General features: G+C 54.7%; 1 protein-coding gene across 1 annotated transcript in view; it reads right to left on the bottom strand.

The window, feature by feature from the left end:
* The window catches only part of KCNQ3 (potassium voltage-gated channel subfamily Q member 3), a gene marked incomplete at its 5' end in the record, with an annotated part of 161952 nt that overhangs the window by 9033 nt on the left and 133830 nt on the right, over window positions 1-19089 (bottom strand). The window contains 8 exons of the mRNA XM_006753291.2: window positions 5-207; window positions 7620-7642; window positions 9952-10050; window positions 11241-11336; window positions 11896-12006; window positions 13043-13198; window positions 16345-16517; window positions 17691-17817. Of these exons, the coding sequence (XP_006753354.1) occupies window positions 5-207; window positions 7620-7642; window positions 9952-10050; window positions 11241-11336; window positions 11896-12006; window positions 13043-13198; window positions 16345-16517; window positions 17691-17817 (988 nt within the window). The remainder of the gene's footprint in view (window positions 1-4; window positions 208-7619; window positions 7643-9951; window positions 10051-11240; window positions 11337-11895; window positions 12007-13042; window positions 13199-16344; window positions 16518-17690; window positions 17818-19089) is intronic.

Below are 19089 nucleotides of genomic sequence, written 5' to 3'. Positions count from 1 at the left end.
TTACCTTCGGAGCTCTGCCAGAAAGCGTAGGCTTTCATGCGGAAGGCGGTGCGGAAACGCTCTTTATTGTTTAAGCCAACAGGCTTTGGCTCTTTAGAAGGACTTTCTTCTATGGCATCTACATTCAGAGGGGTAAATAGCTTTCCTTTAGTATTGCTACCACGAGGATTAGAAAGGCGAACCCGATCCAAGAGACCCAGCTTTTGGCTACAAAATAAGCAAAAGTGAACAATTTTCCTCCTTGAGTGCAGGCTTTTCGGACTTCCCGACCCTCTCCATAAAGACACGCACATTCTGCTCCGCGCCTGAATGGGACGGGCGCTCAGGGCTAAAGCTGATGGAGGTGCTGGGACTGGGCAGGGCTGGGTGCAGATCCCAGCTCCGCAGTGGACTAGCTACACCTTGGGCATGCGCCTGAGCTCCTCTGACTTCAGTTTCCTCCTATGCTTACGGGTAAATGTACTAGTAAAACGCTAGCCAGGTCGGCATGGTTCAGGGGTTGAGCATCAACCTGTGAACTAGGAGGTCATGGTTTGATTCCCAGTCAGAGTGCATGCCCAGCTTGTGGGCTCGATTCCTTGTGGGAGGTGTGCGGGAGGCAGCCAATCAATGATTCTCTCTCATCACTGATGTTTCTCTCTCTCTCTCTCCCTCCCCCTTCCTCTCTGAAATGAATGAAAAATATGTTTTAAAAAAGACTAAACAAATTGGCCCTCTGTGTCCCCCAGTTTCACATCCACAGAGTCACCCAACCGAGGACCAAAACAGTATTTCTGATCTGCACTCGGGAATCCACAGACATGGTGGGCCAACTGTAGGCATTCATCTTTGCCATTTACATAAGGGCCTGGGCCACGCATGGATTCTGGTATCCCTGAGGGTCCTGGAACCCGTCCCCGTGGATACCAGGGACCACTGTAGTTATATTTTTGGGGAGTCAAAAGGTACAGGTGGATGTGTGACTGTGGGGGTCAGCACTGGTGTTATTCAAGGGTTCCCTGTAACCAGTTTCTTTTGTAGTTGCATGCATTTTACTTGTGGATTAAAAGTTGCTATTCTGAGAAAGGGTCCCTGGGCTTCCTACACCCAGAGTGTGGTTGGCACATACACACAAAACATAAACACCAGTAAATGTAAAGTTGCCCTGGTGCAAAACCGGGCTGCACCTTGACTTGAAGTCCAGCTCTACCCTTCACCATCCAGATGACCTCTGGGCACTTCTGTGACCTTGGGCCCATTTGTGAGCCCCAGTTACCACATCTTTATAAAGTGGAGAGAAGCATCCCCACTTCACCTGATTGCTATGAGATGATGTTGGTCAAGGATTTGGCATAGAGCTTGGCACACAGTAGGTGCTCCAGACATTATTTTGGTCCTTCTATGTCTTTTTTTGTTGTTGTTTATTTTTTCTTTTGTGCCTTCTATTTCCGGTCCTGCACCTCTAGCCCTAGTGAGCATGCAGAATGAAGTCCTTTCTGTGAGGTACACAGCAGAGAGAAACCACACTGCATGTTTCCACACACCAATATACTCAGCTCAGTGCTCCCTCTCCATCCCCCACATGGGGCTGACACACAGTAGGTGCACTTGTGGTATAAATGCGTGAGCAAATGAATCAGCTCTGCATGGAACTGAGATAATTAGCATTTCTAAAGAGTGTGTCTGGTTATGACAGCCATGTGCATGGTGCCAGCTGTTGACAACTTTGTGGTGGCGTGGCAAGGAGGTCACAGGTGCTGGGGCTGCAGAGGAGGCTGGATCACCCCCATTTCTGCCAACCGAGCAGGTGCCCTGTGCTCTCTGTGCACCAAGTCCTCGCGGGCTGAGTCTAACAACACCTGCTTCCCAGGCGCCTGGGGAGCATCACACAGAATAACATCTGCCAGGTTTCTCGCCTTCCGCCTGGCCCCCGAGAACACACAACACACGAGGGAGCGGATGGCTGAAGCCCTGTTATCCCGACTCCCTCCGGCCCGCTCTCTCACCAGCACCGCCCCCTCAATGCCCTGCCCGGCCCGGGCCGATTCAGAGAAATGCAGTTTCCCTGACCTGAAGTCACAGCTTCCGAACCTGCTTTCCTCGCTGGAACTAGACGAATGGCTACCAGGACAGAGAATGACCTGTCAAGGCAGGCAATCAGCTGCACCCACGTGGAAGATTTCCCGACTTATGAGTGCGGGAAAGGGGGGCTGTGGCCCAGTCACTTCTCAGGCCCCCTTCTCCTCGGCCCCTGCCCATGTGTCTTGAGGGTCTGTCCTTCTGTGTCCACCAAGCCCCTCGCCTGTCCCGTCGCCTCCTGCACGGCTAGCTGCACTCAGGCCCACGGCTTGTCATGCCCTTTCTTGCCTTCTCAGCTGCTCCCATCCTCACCTGCCCTTTAAGGCTGCCTGAGCGCCCCCTTGGACATTCCGCACCTGCCTCTGCCTCACAGACACGCTGTGTTTTCCCATCACAGTTTGCCATTCTGTGTGGAGACGGTGTGTTCCCACGTCTGCCCGCTCGCTGAACTGTGTGGTCCGAGCAGAGCAGAGACGTTGCCTTATCATCTCCGAACCCAGCACACGTTCCTGCTCGGCACACCCCGATGGACAGGGCAGCAGCGAAAACCATGGGCTTTGGGGCAACAGCAGGCTGCATGGGCCTGTCCTGAGAAAGGTGTGTCCTGGACACAGGACTCATTCTCTCGGCTCCCCGCTTCCTCTCAGGCCTGGCTGCACACGGCTGTCTGAGGGTAAGTGAGCAATGCATGCTGAGCGCCAGCCACTGTCTGGGATGCCAGCGCCTTCCAGAAACGCTGGCTGTCACCATTATCTCCGTTAGCAATCCTCTTCCTGCAGCAGCCTAGGAAGGTTAATGACGTGTGGAAAGGATGGGTACCATTTCCTGGGCCACAAAAATTGTTGTGTGCCCTTGTTTTTTTAATGAACTGAAATGAGTTCCTGGGAGCTCTCTATCATTTTACAGCACTCCTTTTAATTGTTTATTTCTCTATTACAATCGGCATCCAATATTCTATTATTTTACAGTACTTATTCACACTAGACTCAAATACTCCCTATTGTCACTGAACTTGACCTCGGCAGGACATAAGTCCATGCGGACTTAATTCCAATTAAAATAAGCAAAACAAAAGCATCGGCAGCCACTCTGTCCTGCCAGGAGAGCCCCCGGAAGTGCTGACTATCGGAGAGCTAATGAGAGGCCTCTCCGGCTTCTATCTGCTGAGTTTGGGATTCGCTGGTTTGGCATTTACACGGTTCATTGCAACCTCGAACAGTCTGAACGCCGCGCTCCGTTCACTTAATGCCCCATTGTTCAGAGAAAATGGCTGATAAGATGTGATTTCATCAGCATTAGGAACCCGGAGACGGCGGGCACAAGTCACGGCCATTGCATCTAAGAGGCTTAGGGAATTCTCCCTCCAGCAAAAGTGGGTGATCAGCTTACTTCTAAGTTGTGTTGCCTGAAATCTGACATGCCCAAAGGATCGTCACGTGCCAGGCAAAGTGCACCCCTGAAACTCAAACCCATCCCGGCCTTTCTCCACTCGGACTCAGGGCAGGACTCGGGCGGTGGGCTCTGAGGGGCTGCGGGTCTGGCAGGAGAAGCCCTCCCTGGAGCTGATGCTCCATTTCCTGGGAAAGTGAGGACAGGCGATTCTGAAACGTGAACTGGGAAAACTGCAACTCAGTGGGTTGGGGATGGAAAGGTCAACTCAAGATTGTTCTGTCCGGAGGGAGGGGCAGGGGCTCCTGACTCAGCTCTCAGCCCCAGGGAAGTCCAGCCCCACCCTGGGCAGTTCCCTGACGGCACACCTCCGGGCCTTTGCACCTGCTGTGACCTGTTCCCGGGAAACCTTCCACCCTCCTGTCATCTAAACGACTCTTTATCCGAAACGTGGCTGGACATAGTGGGGGGCGCTAGGACGCTCACTGTCGCCCCCAGAGCCCACGGGCTTCCCCCAGCACGTAGCTTGTACTTTGATTCTCTCAGAAACTCCTATTTTTTGATTGGTTCATAATTCAGAGGGAATGGGGTGTTGTCGATGGGTACTTCCGCATGTTCCAAAAGAAGTGAGACCGAGCCCTTAGGACGTGCCAGGGATCCCTAGGAGATTAGATTGGCCCAGGCCTCGCCTCTGCATCTCAGTTACTCGCAGCCTGGCCCCATGGCAGGGTCTGGATGGCAGAACAAACTAACAGCGGTCGGAATGGGTCCAGGCTCTTATTTTGCTCCGGGTAATAATTTTCTCACCAGTGAAATGAGGGGCTTGGCTTAATTGAGCTTTCGATTCCTGCACACCTTTAACAGTCATTAATTCCGGGGCACGGAAGGAGATTTATGGCCAACATCCTCCATCACCCCGGGAGATGAATTTCATGTGGCTGATGTCACAGGGAGATGGCAAAGCCTGAATTATAGTGCCTGTCGATGCTCCTTCCCTCAGTAGTATATCCTGGCTCCGAGCCTTTCCCTGCCTCATGGCAGGGACTCCAGGTACGTGAGCCAAGAAAAGGCGGAAGAAAACAAACCAACAGATTAGGTTAACAGTTCCCAACTACCAGTGGCTGCGGCCACGAACTACTAAGATAGGCCACGTCCTGCTCTCGCAACTTTCTTGGCTGTAGAACCTTGTGCACGTCACTTGCCTCTGAACGCAGTGTCCTCATGTGTAAAACGGGGGTTAAAAACAGCTTCTACTCAAGGGCTCACTGTGAGGCGGGATGTGCTCAGAACTCTACCCGGTGAGCCGTGAGCATTCTTTATAAATGACTGTTATGATGCTTGAATTCTCTGATCCAAAGAATGATCGTCTACTAAATCTGACAGCTGTGCCGGGAAGGACATGATACAAGACAGGAGATAAAGAAGCTGCTGGAACACACTGCTTCCCTCTCCAAAGACCGGTGCAGAGACAGCCCAAAGGCTGCTGTTCAGACTGAACGGCTCGGAAATACAAAGCGAACGACTGGGCTCCAGTAAACAGCATTGCCAACAGGCACCTGTCTGAACATTCAAGAATGCTAGTTTCCACCAAACAAATGCCCCCGATCGTCAGCCGTGCTGCCTCTCTAATGAACAGTCCTGACTGATACTTAAAATGATGTCCTAGCCCTAGCCGGTGTTGTCTGTGAACTGAAGGGTCCTGGGATGGACTCTGGACTAGGGCACATGCCTGAGTTGCAGGCTCGATCCCTAGTAAGGGGTGTGAAGGAGGCAGCCAATCAATGATTCTCTCTCATCACTGATGTTTCTGTCTCTCTCTGCCGCGCCCTTCCTCTATGAAATCAATACACACACACACACACACGAACACATGATGTCCTGCACACAACACTCCCGTCTTTTCTGGTGCAATCTGTGGAATAAATGAGGCTCGGAGGGGTTTATTGTTGATGGTGTGTAATGCAATATTATTTTTAGGGGGTTAAGAATTTATGGGTAGAACTGATGCCTGTCAGGGGCAACTGTGATTTTTGTCTGCTCTACGTTTCATCCCTGTTTTTCAGGGAAAAGGACTGTATTCTATTGGGGAACTGATTGTCCAACTTCAGTCAAGTGACTCTAACGGGAGCTGCCAATCATAGCATCGTGACTGCACACCCAGTCACTCTAACAGTGGACACGTGGCCCAGGGTTGGGCTGGCAGCGGCTTCTCACTCTCTGAGCCACACAGTTTGTCCAAAGTGTGCATATGGGACACAAATTGTGGGACCCAAGGGCTTCCCTGGGAATTTTTGCACTGGAGCTGCATGCAAAGAAAAAATGTAGGATCCTGGGGCTGCCTGCACCCACACTTTATCAGGATGGCAAAGGTCGGCCGAAAGAGTGAGACCACAAAGAAGCAGAGGCAAGAGAAGGGAGGAATCCCAGAGGTCCCATTCCTTGTTTGCCATGGGTTCCCAGCACGTCTGATGGGTGACTTGAGCCTTGACATTGTCCTCCCAGTCCAAGGTCATTTAAGTTGGGTCTCTGACACTCATAGAATATAGTGTCTGCCTATCCATCATCCACCCACCCACCCACTTTTTCTGTAAGCTTCAAATGCCTCTCTCTGGCCTTCCTTAACCCAGTGCACTGTGATTTGGGCATGGACGCTCCAGTCTGGCTGAATTCTGTTCATGCCGGTTCAGAAAAGGCTCCTAAGGTAGACTGAGTAACTTGTAGTAGCAACACTTGCATGATCTAAAACCCTGTTGGTCCTGAGAGAAGGAGGGGAAAGAGCACCCGCTGGAAGTCCTGAGACCTGGCTGTGTCACCCCCGGAGCTCACAGGCCCTGTAACTTGGGGTGAGCCTGCCCCCTCCCCCCCCCCCGGGAGGCTCGGCTTCTGTAAAAGCATCCCTCTGAGGAGTCTCCCCGCTCTGCCTCTGCAGTTCCCTAGCAGATGTCCCCTGAGCCTCCTCGGCAGTATCCCCCAGCGCCCCCTACAGCCCAAACTGGGTCCAGGAAAGAAATGCACATCCTTTGAAAATAGGCACAAAGAAGGCGGCAAGGTGGCATTGTTTCTATTGGGAGCTCAGTGCTGTCTGTAAGGAGCTCTTTAAGGTGGGGTGACGGAGTGGATAGGGCACCATGGACCCCGTTCAGAAGGACGGACCCAGATTCCCACAGACCACTTTCCCCAAGTGGTTCCCCTACAAGTTGGTCCAGGGCCCTGCCACCTCCTCTGCCCCGCTCCTGCAAGCTGCAGAAGGACGCGGTTGAGCTGACCGACTAGGAGAGTGATGGTGAACCTATGACACGTGTGTCAGAGGTGACAAGCGAACTTTTTTTGGTTGATTTTTCTTTGTTAAATGGCATTTAAATATATAAAATAAATATCAAAAATTTAAGTCTTTGTTTTACTATGGTTGCAAATATCAAAAAGTTTCTATGTGACACGGTACTGGAGTTAAGTTAGGGTTTTTCAAAATGCTGACACGCCGAGCTCAAAAGGTTTGCCATCACTGGTCTAGGAGACTGAGCGCAAGGTCCCCAAGCGGTCTGTCCACATAACAGAGCAAACACATATCTAAGCCAACGTTGGCAGGGACGGTCCTACTTCACAGCCTCGAGCAGGTCCAGGCTCCCTGCTTCACGGCATCTTCCCGAGGGAGCGAGAGGGAGGGACAGAGAAGGCTCACGGCCTCTCTGGGGCGCCCACAGCTGTGGGGCCAGAATTCCAGTCCTGACTCCCTTTTCAGAGCCACCCAGGGGCCCAGGAAGCAAAGGAAGCGACACGTAGTGAAGTACCACGGTCTTCGTGTTCAGACCCGAGTTTGAATTTTGGTCTGTCACTCAGTGAGCCGGGTGACCCAGCGGGAGTAAGCCCCCATCTCCTCAATCTAAACGTGAGGCTCGGGGGGGTGCACTGTGGGGGGTGGGGGGGACCCACTGAAAGAGCGGGTGCGGGACTCCTGGCACCGAACCCACCTCGAGGAGAAACTCAGCAAATGGCGCGGCTGTTACCACCAGGAAGGTGTCCTGGAGCAAGTTAACATGAAGCGGGGACAGGGAATAGTGGTTCCCACGCTCTATCCGTGACCAGCATGGCCGCCCAGGGGCCCTGCCCCACACAGAGCTGGGCCCTCTGTCCGGACACAGTGGTGGAAGAGAAATTCACAATCAGAAACGTACCTGGCTGCTGCCTCCAGCTGTTCCTTCCTGTAAGGCGAGGAGGGAGAGAGAAATGGAGCATGAATTATACAGAACCCTCGCCCACAATGTCCCCCCAGCTTCCCTTGGATGAAGGCAGAGGGAGAGAGGGGAACCCCAGGGCGAGGCGGTGAGTCTGGAGGGGACCCACTGAATGAGATGGGCGCCTCCAGCTAGACCCCAGGCCCCTGCTGCTTTGCCCGCTCAAGGCTCTTCTCAGCCGTTCATCCATCCATCCATTCACTCATCTAGAAAATGGTTGCTGAGCACCTTCTCTGCCCCAGGCCCTGTGCTGGGCTCAGAGCATCTGTCTAGCGATGGGGACAGACCAGGGAACCGGAATGTTGTCATTTAGCAGCTACACACCCATCACTCTGTCACCGCCATCATCACCATAGTCGACATCATCATGGCAAATATTACGGAGCAATAATTAACAGGCAGAGACCATTATAAGTGCTTTTAATGGATACCAACCCTACGGAGTAAGTATTATCATTTTCCTGACGAGAAAACGGAGGCACAGAGAGGCTACGGGAATTGCTGGAGGTCTCACAGTTAGGAAGCAGCAGAGTCAGGACTCAAACCCAGGCCACCTGGTTCGGTGCCCATAGTACTAACCACGAGGCCACGTGTGCTCTGCTCACATTTGTGACTCTGAGCCTTCACTCAGGCTCTGCCGGGAACTCCCTGCCTCTTTCTTCTGCCTGGGATGGTCATGCTCATCCTTAGCGTTCCAGCAGAAAGGACCCCCCTTTTTTGTGTGTGTTTTTATCCAATTCCCCAGGTCTACACTGAGCTAATCTCACAGGTGGGATTGTATTCAGATCGCATGGTGTTAGAATTACGTGGTAGCCCATGAACTGCTTGGGGCCAGAGACTTGGTATTTTAGCTCCAAAATCTGAGGACCCCACACACTGGCCCGAGGTGCGTGCACAATAAACACTGAGGGAATAATTGGCCTATCGCTGGGAGGGGGGAGGGGAGAAATGGGGAGAGAAGAGGCATCGTGGTAGCGGAGTACAGAGACAGCGGGAGAGTTAGGAATTTCTAGTTCATGGTCAGCTCAACATCTGGTTCCAGTCTGGCCTTGGGCTGGCCACACAGCCTCCTGCCCATTTCCCCTCCTGAAGCACGAGGACAGAGGGAAAGGGTGAGGGAGTGGGCAGAGGGAAGACAGGAGAAGGAGGACTGGGGAGCAGTGTTAAAGAATGAGGGGCATCCCTTCCCATCCTTTCTCCTTCTCCAAGACCATGAGCTCAGGCTTTCTCCATCATCACACTCCCTACTACCCCCTCTCCAGCGCTCAACCCCGACTCACCTCTCCCCAAGATCTGTCCCATGATCTCACCTCCAAACCCACCACCTCTTACACCTGGCCCCACCCACCGGCTTCCCTTCTGTGCCAGCGATGATGATGAAGGGTCCCGCTGACAATGGCCAATCCTCCGCCGGTGATTCGGAGCCCATGCCCTCTGCCCTGCTCTCTCCTCTAGTCCTCCCTCCCTGCTGTGCCCACCTTTACCCGTTCTACCAGGCCCTTCCCATTTCCATGGCAACGTGCCTTACACTTGAGAACCTCTCACGTATTTTGGAGGGTGCCTGCGAGGAGTCACTGAAACCTGAACTTGGAGGTCTGGACCGTAGTGCACATCTAATAAACACTAATTTCTCTCGCCCTTTCCCAGGTGCTGGCCATGGAAAGGGGTTTTTATTTTTCCCTTCCTTTCCTCTCCCCTCTAAGAACACAAATGACATCTTGGGGTCCTCTGAGGGTCCCTCCTGCAGCTTCCGCCTGGCGGTTCTCAGCCTACGGAGCGGCAGCAGGGGCAGGCCAAGTGGGGCGGGGGAGCATGCATTGCCAGGGTGGCCCCTCACACTGGCTCCCCACTTCCTCAGCCACTGATCCCGCTCACACATTGATATGACCTTCCCTTATCAGCCACTCAACATCAGCACCCTGAGTCATCTGGGGTTTCTTTAAAAATGATTCCTGCCCGGCTGGCGTGGCTCAGTGGTTGAGCGTCAACCTATGAACCAGGAGATTATAATTTGATTCAGAGTCAGGGCACATGCCTGGGTTGTGGCCTCCATCCCCAGTATGGGGTGTACAGGAGGCAGCCGATCAATATTGATGCCTGAGTCCCCTCCTGGAGCAGTCTGATTAATCACCCTGGTCCCTGGGAGTTTTTGAGCTCCCTGTGATCCTAATGTGTGCCCATGAGCACCAATGCAGACCCATGGGCACCAATGCAGACCCATGGGAGGGGCAGCTGGCCACGCCCTGAGCGGTCCAGATGGGTCACCCACCACTTGCCTGAAGAACGGAAAAGAGACGACTGACTCATAGAACCTCCACGTGGCCACCAGGTCGATCCTGTTGGGGTTGGTAGCGTAGTACCGCCAGGCAGCCTGTGGGGAGAAGAGACCGACCTGGTGTCACCTGACTGCTCACACGGTCCCACAGCCTTAGAGCACGGCTCATGCCCTTGGAGGGAGAGACTCTCAAATCCATAGGAAGACAAATATTGCCTTTGGTGCCACTTCTGGGTGCAGGAGACAGCAGAGAGGGGGTTTGAGGCTAATGTGCTAGAATTACTGGATACTGGGATGGTTTGGGGTTGGGGGGTCATGGTGTACACTCTTGGAGACTGGGGCTGGCCTGGAAACAACAGTGTGTAGGGTAGCATCTAGGACCACAAAGTCCCTCTGACGTGATGGGAGCACTCCTGCCTTTGCCACCCCTCTCACCATCGTCCCAGCCTCCAGCCCAGGGCGGGGCGTGCTGGCCACGGAGAGCCGCAGGCAGCCAGCAGCACTGCTGCAGGATGCGTGACAGCAGAACACAGCGTGAGTTTCAGTTCCCCATGTAAGGCCTCTCTTCCTCCCTGGCTTATGGGCTCCGGAGCTGAGCCCTGGCAGAAGTGAGGCCACACCTCCTTGCAGCGACTGGCTCAGCTCCTGGACGCCAGGCTGACTGCTTGGTGGGTCCCCCAGTCAAGATTGGGGGGGGGGAGTAGAAAGACCCAAATTCTCCACTGCAGCTTAGTTAGTAAAACAGCAGATGGTCCCGGCCGGGGTGACTCAGTGGTTGAGCGTTGACCCAGACACCAAGTGGTCACCAGTTGGATTCCCAGTCAGAGCCATGCCCAGGTTTCAGGCTCAATACCCAGTGGGGGGCGTGCAGGAGACAGCTGATTGATGTCTCTCTCTCACTGATGTTTCTCTCTCTCTCAAATTCATAAAAACATATTTTAAAAAACACAGCAGATGGGTTGGTCTGAGTCCTGAGATGGTCTATTTCCTGATTGGCTTAGAACCCGGAAGGAAGAGGGATAGGACTGCCACTAAGCACCCACCAACCCCAGCCATACAGACAACCACAGAAACACCACAGCCACCCATGTGCAAGCTGGTCCTGGGTTGGGTCCCAGGCCACGGGCATGCCCACTCCTGTACAAGCACACACACACACACACACACATATGCTCACATACACGCACATGCCACCACACACATGTTCACACACCCATATGTGTGCACACACGCACCAGGCATGCACACAGATTTAATCCCATCCCGCTCACCCGCAGCAGACAGACCTGAATGAGCTCAGCGGCTGGCTTCCTCCTTTTCTCAAAGTGCTTCTGCCGGTGCTGCTCCTGCACCTTGAGCGCCAGCCCAGACCCCAGGATGCCCTGGAGGGAAAGTCAGTCTCGGAGTCAGCCCCCCAGACGCTCCTGGGAACCCACCCGCTCCCGGCCGCAGTGAGTGCTGGGGAGAAGGGGCGTAGGCTGCTGGGTGAAATGGAGCCTCGACGTCTGGGAGCCCTGCCTCTGCAGCTTAGTGGCGTTCTGCCCGCCACTTCTGCCACTCGGCCACTTCCTGACTCTGCCACTTTTCAGCCGTGAGGCCCTGAGCAAGTCTGTTATCTGTGTGGCTGTTTTTCCGCAGACATGGAGCTGAGCAATCCCAGGACAGGCTCGGAGATGCCCTCCAGGGTTATGCCAGAGGAGGGAGCGACTGAGCAGTCTGAAGATGGCAGCGGGGACACTAGGTCTTGGAGGAGGACTCACTCCCGGCAAAGGGACCAGCACAGCGCGTGGCGGAGAGCAGAAACCACGCTGCAGGGATGGCTAGTGAGTGGGCAGCGCTGGAGTTCATGGCATGAAAGGATGGAAGATGAGGTGACAGGCAGAGCCGGGCCAGGCGGCGAGGGTCCTGTGTGTGCACTCGGGTGCACATTGAGGTACTCACGGCCGGCAGGGCAAAGAAGGAGACGCCGATGAGGGAGAAGGTGGCTGCGATCAGACGGCCTTCCCACGTCTTGGGTGTCTTGTCTCCGTAGCCAATGGTAGCCAGTGTGATCTGAAGAGAGAGGGGCTCAGACGTGGGGTCCCCAGGGAGAGGGAAACCAGGGATGTATCCCTGAGCTCCCCCCATCATATCAGCCTCTGTACTGACTTGGGGGCGGGGAACTGTGACCATTTAGAATGAGATCCTGTAGGAGAAAAGCTACCAAGTATCAGGGGACTTACATGGGTCCTTGAGGGCACACCTGCCCTGAGTTAAGGATTTCCTACCTGTAGTCGACAACTCACAAATGTTTCAGTAACTGCAAACATGTTTGTGCATGTACCTATGTGTATTTGTGTGATTTTGTGTATAGCCACGTTACCAAGTACGTGTGCTTGTGAGTGCATTTACATGCATGTGGACACAGGTGTGCGTGTCCAATGTCTGCTATGTGCTGTGCACTCCTGTGTATGATCACATGTATTAACATGAACACATGTACTTGTGAACCCAGGAGGCAGGAGAGCAAAGCAGGTAAGAGCGTGGCCTCTGCAGCCCAACAGCCAGAGTTCAAATCCCAGGTCAACCACCGACTGGCTCAGGGTCTGCCTTGAATCAGTTCCTTACCCGCTTCATGCCTCAGTTTCCCCATTTATAAAGGGCCCAATAAGAGTTGTTTGAGTTTAAACTGTGTTAATACAGGTGATGTGTCTAAAGCAGCGCTCTGGAGCAAGCACGCCTTCGGCAGGTGCCACCTTGTGCCACGTGTCCCTGTGGGTGTGGGGCTGAGTCGCTAGGTGTGTCTGAAGGCCTGTGTTACCGTGTGTGTTTGCACACGTGTGGCTTGGTTGATAACAGCCTACAACTAATGAGGTAAGGGCCCTAGTGACCCTGGGACCAGACTGTTGTGAGGCCTGACTTCTTATAAACACGATGGAAAGCCTGCTTGTTCAGAGCGTGCAGCCTGTGAGGGGTCGCCCAGGGGCAGGATGGGAAATGGAGGCGGTCTCGCTCTCACTGTGACTGCAGAGTGCAGCCCCCATCTCTCTCTGTGGATAACAGGCCATCCCCATGCTGGGGGGAAGGGGGTTGGCAAGGGGTGACTCACCAGGCCCCACCAAAGGGCGTCTGCATAGGTCTCAAACTCCTCTTTCATCTCTCCTCCCTGCGCATCCACCTCCGGCACGTCTTTCTCCACCAGGTAGACAAGAAACGAAGAAAGGATGAGGGTCAGGAAGCCGATGTACCAGGCGGTGATGAGCTCCTGGAGAGAGCAGAGGACAATGGAAGAGGACCCTGGAGGCCGTGGAGGTGGAGTCCAGCTCTGCCAGCTCTGTGACCCTGGGCAAGTTACTCGCTGTCTCTGGCCCTCACCTCCCATCACTGTGAAATGGGGCCAGTGACATGGGCATTGTTTCCAGCATGAACACCGTGAGTGCCTGGCTGTAGGTGGAGGGGGAGATTTCCACCACTGGGGGGAGGACCCCGATATCACAGCTCCGAGGCTTCAGGGGCACGCGAGACTGCTGCCTGAGACAAGGCTTGGAACTCAGGAGACTGATTCCACGCAGGACTGGGCAGAATAAAGCTCGTTCACTGGAAACCCTAGGAGTCAAAAAACTAGGAATGTCCTCCCCATAAATGTAGGGGTCGGCTAGTGTGCACAGTGGCAGAGCTGTGGACAGGCCCCACCTGCCAAGTGCCCATGTGACCCTGGGCACAGGACCCTCCTCCCAGCCTCGGTTCCCCGAGTTTTACAATGAAAGACTGGACCACAGAGTTCCAGAAAGTGCCACCTGCATTACTGGGGGAATGCAGAGGCAGTTTTCATGTGAGTCACCTACTGACTGAAACAATATTAAAATGAGCATAAATGACACCTAAAACCTATGATGTCATGCATGTTATCACATGACAGACTAGGACACATGAGTAAGTAAACCAGAGAAAGGTACTACAAAAAAAGTTAAGGAAGAGTAGGATGGTGCAGAGATATAGCAATGATGGGTGTCAGTGGAATTTAAACACCCGACTGGGACAATCCCTAAAGCTCGCTCTCCCTCATTCTATTCCAACTTCAAGGTGCAGCTCGGTAGCCTGGGTGGGGAGAAAGTCAAGGTTATGGACGCACACGATCTGGAGATTAGGTTTGTCACCCCCGCTGAGTCGTCACAGAACTAAGTTGTTCGTATCAATATCCGTCACCTGTCTGGCCGCAGGCGGCAGGTCAGGGGCCTGCGAGTCGCTGGGCTCTCGCTGACAGCTCGATCCCTGCCTCTGTCGGGCCTTTGCCGACCCTGGTTGTGCTGCCTGAACAGCCCTCCTCCACGACACCAACCAGAGCTTGGCGCCAGCTGCAGACTCATGTCACCTCCACTGTGAACTTCCCCGGATCTGCTCCCCGAACTAGAGAGCGGGTTTATCTCTAGTTCCTTTATGTCTTGGCTATTTTCTTTCTTTCTTTTCTTTTTTTGTTAATCCTCACTGGAGGATGTTTCTCCATTAATCTTTTAGGGAGAGTGGAAGAGAGAGGGAAAGACAGAAACATCGATGTGAGAGAAACACATCGATTGGTTGCCTCCAGCATGAACCCTGACAGGGCCCGGGCCGGTTGGGAACCTACAACCCAGGCACGTGCCCTTGACCGGAATTGAAACTGAGACCCTTTGGTCTGCAGGCTGACACTCCCTCCAAGGAGCCAAACCGGCTGGGGCTGCCTTTGCTATTTTCCAAGCAGACTTGTCTGAATGTCTAACACTTCGTTATGCACAGTGCACACGTGTGAGCTCACGCCACAGAGAGAGGTTCTTTTAGACGGTGCACACGATCCAGCCAGCCGCTCCCCTCTCCAGGGTCTGCCCTGCAGGGGGCTCGAGTGGGCAAGCAGGAACTGGCCCTCCCTCCCTGGGCTCCTGTGTGAGCACCAGCCTCCGGCCTCGCTGTGGGCAGTTGCAGCGTTCCTGCGTGTTTCCATACGCTCTGACCCCAGATGTGAGTCAGAAGTTTCATCTGATGCTTAACCAAACACACATCGTATGCCCAGAAAAACTAGCTGCGGGTTATTAAGAGGCGGTATAATGGTTATGGGCGAGGAGCAAAAATGTGTCCCAGTCCTGTGCTTTGCGGCCATTTAAAAGGCTATTCAGGGTAATCCTGCCTGGACGCGGTTTTCACCAGCAGCTCCGAGGTAGAGCCTGTGGCTGCTCCTGGCGCCGTGGCTCCTGCACCTGCCCCGTGGGCTCCTGCACCTGCCTGAGCTCCTGTGGTCAGTGGCGGCTGAGGGGTGGGGTCTAGCCAATGTGGGGAGTGAGGGGCGGCGGGCCATTCTGCAGGGTGCTCCAGGCCCTTCTTCCCTCGGCTCGCTGACTCAAGGCTCATTTTTAGGAGCGATGGGGCCCTCTGGCCACATCAGAGCTGTGTGTGCGAGAAGGTGACAACATTTTTTGCACCAGGTCGCCAACACTCTCAGGTCCTCGGTTCTGGGAGCAGAGCCTGGCCTCTCCTGGCCCTGCGGAGTCTAACTCTGTGGGACATGGGCCTGGAGCCCTCGTCACCTGGTTCCCCGGGACACCTCCCTCCGTGGGGTCCTGGCTCTGCTTTCTCCTGCCCGGGCCTCCGAAAAGCTTCCCTGCCTGAGCGAGGCACACGGTTCTCCTGCACTCTCCAGGGAACAGCTAAGGTTTGGACTAATGGAGCACCTCAGCTCCAGGCACAGGCTCTGCCTGCCTCAGTTTCCACCCCGGCTCAGGTACAGGGCACTCTGGGAGGGGATCAGACTAAGCCCCGTGGTCTTAGCTGCCGGTCTCGCTCGGAGAGGTGAGCTCCACCACGCCCAGCAGCAAACCACTGAACCTGGGCTGGAGCCAGGCTGCCCGGTGTGTGTCCCAGGGCATGACCTTGGGCAGCTACTTCCTCCTTCTGCATCTGCTTCCCTGTCCATGTGATGGGAAACAATCGTGCCTGACTCCCAGCTGAACTGATCCGGGCTCGGCACCGACCAATAGCAGCTGAACCTCTTCCACATGCTGGGCGTGTGCTGGGCGCTTGGCACCCGAGGTGACAGCAGTGCCAATCAATCTGCGTGACTCTGGAGCCTTCTCCTCCCCCGACGCTACCTTGCCTTAGCTCAGGTCTCCCTCCCCACAGCCTGAGGATCCCCGCCTGGAAATGAGGAAACTGCGGTCAAACAGGGTCGAATGACAGGTTGTTTGTACCTGTTGGAGCTGAGCCTGGTCCAGGTCTACCTGCTTCAGTTCCCCGTGGCCCACCTGCTTCTGCCCTCCCTCGCCCCCCTCTTGTCATCACCAGTGGTGGCAGAATACCCTCCGGGGACACCCTGCTGGAGGGCACACCCTGGAAGGCCTCGCGGGTGAGAGACACGTGGCCTCGTGGCCTCTCCATGGCACCTACTTTGCTGTGGGCGCAGATGGCCGAGCCCAGGAGCTTCCAGGTGCCGCCCCTGCGGTCCATCCGCAGCATGCGCAGGATCTGCAGGAAGCGCAGGCTCCGCAGCGACGTGGCCAGGACATTGCCCTGGTTGCCCACGGCGACCACGGGCACAGAGGCAATCAGCACGAAGATGTCTGGGAGAGAACACAGACAAAGGGCCCGTGACCAGAGCTGTCCGGGCTACAACGAAGCCACCACAGGCCTGTCTGCCGGCACAGGCGAGTGCCAAGCCCTGCCTGTGAAACCGTGAATCAACCACACGTGGGAAGTGGAATCAGTCTCCTGGGACAGAACGTGGGGCATGCTAGAAGGGTGTAGTTGAAGCCACATTTTCCTGACAAAAGGAGAATCTACTGGAATGGAGAGGAGGAACAGAATGGCTGAACTCAAAATATCTGGAGGAGTCAGAGGAGTTAAGATGAATAAACTCCTTGATAGGTAGTGAGTGTCCCACGACTGGAAGTATACAAGCAGTCTGTGTGACCAGCTGAAGGCTGCTGCAAAGAGGACTGAAACATTAGTCAGGAGGGCATGTGGACCCAAGGCCTTTGGCTGGCCCTTCAGCGCTGACGTTCTATCATCCTGACACTTTTACCATCCCTGGGATTCTATGTTCTACGTCCCCTAGCCATCACTGTGGGCAGACTTTGTCTTGTCATGCTATGATTTTAGTAGGATGTTCAGATAGGACATATGGGTCTATGCTGCACCAGGAGGGGCGAATGACAGTTCCTACCTTCTCTGCTATCAGAATGCCTGCACCCAAATGAAGAGCCCAGGGACACCTCCTCAGAGCCACTCTTGGGTCAAGACAGAGCAACATGGTGGTGGTGGGGGCAGGGAGGGACACAGGTGCTAGGTTCATCCAGACATGGATGTTAGGAATATACTGTGTGACTGGAACATGACTCAGCTCTGTGAGCCTCAGTCCCCACCTCTGGAAAATGGGCACAACAGGGTCCGATAGAAATAATTCTCAGCCTGCAGTGGTGTCTCTACTCCCACCCCACCCCATCAGTCCAGATATGCAGGGATGACTGGGTGCTACGATCTAGGGACCGGGATGCTCAACAGACTGCAAGGGGCTGGCTCCTGCCAAGTCCAAATGCTGAGCGTGCCCGCACGCCCAGGAAGAATCACTGCTCTGTGGGATCATGAGGAGGGGACACAGGGGGACTCAGCAGCAGGAGGAACTCGTGGAGGGGGGGCGGTAGGGGCAGGCTGGACTGGCCTCAGCAGAGCCCAGGCATCCCCAGGAGAAGAGTGTGGGAAGGGGACTTGGCCGGGTGGCTCAGGGGTGGGCTTACCCAACATGCACAGGGGCTTCCTGGCAAACTTCAGCCGTCCCCGCCAGCCTTTGTAGCGGCAGCAGCAGCCAGCGGCCCAGATCCTCAGAGCAAACTCGGCTCCAAAGACGAAAATCGCAAACGTTTCCTGTGTTGAAGAAATAAGTGGAAACATGGACTGACCAGGGCCCAGGCCTCAGGAACCCGCGGTGGCTGCAGCGGTAGCTGCTCTGTGGTGGAGGGGAGGGAACGGGTCCTCCCCTCTGCTGGACAGCTCCTGCCTTCATTCCCTTGGGCTCAGGGTCCCGAACACTCAGGCACACAAAGTGATTACTTGTTCTTTTTTCTTTTTAAAAAATATTTTCATTGATTTCAGAGAGAAAGAGAGAGGGAAAAAGAGAAACATTATCAACTGCCTCCTACACGCCCCCTACTGGGGATCAAGGCTGCAACCCGGGCATATGCCCTGGCTGGAAATCAAACCAGCGACCTCTTGGTTCATAGGTCGAAGCTCAACCACTGAGCCATGCCTGCCGGGCCTTTTTCTCTATTTCTGCTCCAATGGATTGTTTTTTTAATCCCTCTAATGCCCCTAATAAGTGCAGTTGTGTTGAAAAGAGAGGGCCCTGGTTTTGCTAACTGTGCCAGTGTCACTGGGCCTGGCTCCTGGGCCAGGCACCAGCCAGACAGGGTTCCGTAATATTATCTTCATTTTATACTTTGAAAAACCAAGGCAAGGAATAGGGAGGCATATTTCTCAAGGCTACGCAGTGGCAAAGAAAGCAGCCCAGGCAAGGAACCTGGCTTGGAGCCCATGTCGTAAGCCCCATGCCACCTCCTGGGTCACTGGGTGGGCCCTGTCTCTTCTGCACCTCCCTTTGATCAGATAGGATAGCTTTGCCTCCCTCTCTCTTTGGTGGTCTCCGGGGGCCCTGGGAAGTGGCTGCTCCATGGTGACCCCAGAAACCTAGTCCCTGGAATGAGCCGGTCGCCCAGGATCCACCCGCTCAGGTCTCAGCTCGGGGTGCGTGGATCGTAAACACCTTTTCTCAGAAGGAATCTATGGCCTCGGAGCCAAGGATGGCAAGTGAGTGCCAGCCAAAGCTTCTGCTCTTTTGTGAACCCTTATTGGGGGACTGGCACCCGCTCCTGGAAGAGGTGGGCTGAGTCCGCATCCAGCAAGGGTGTGGTCACCCCAAGGGCCAGGGCCGTCCTGGGGCCTCTGCCCGGAGCAGTGGAGGCTGCTCCCAGCCTGTCGGTATGGCTGCCCACCTGCTATTTGCACATATTTCAGGCCAGGACGTGAAGAATCCAAGTCAGGGCCATTAGGCAACTTGCCGAAGAACGCTAGGCCCCTCTCTCTGTACCACACCCTGACGGGGAGAACAGGCAGAGGCCGTGGGGGAGGTAAGCTTATGCG

The sequence above is a fragment of the Myotis davidii genome, unplaced genomic scaffold (assembly GCF_000327345.1).
Source record: "Myotis davidii unplaced genomic scaffold, ASM32734v1 scaffold30, whole genome shotgun sequence".
Classification (NCBI taxonomy): Eukaryota; Metazoa; Chordata; class Mammalia; order Chiroptera; family Vespertilionidae; genus Myotis; species Myotis davidii.
The sequence above is the reverse complement of the archived record's forward strand: the minus strand, read 5'-3'. Positions and strand labels throughout refer to the sequence as shown.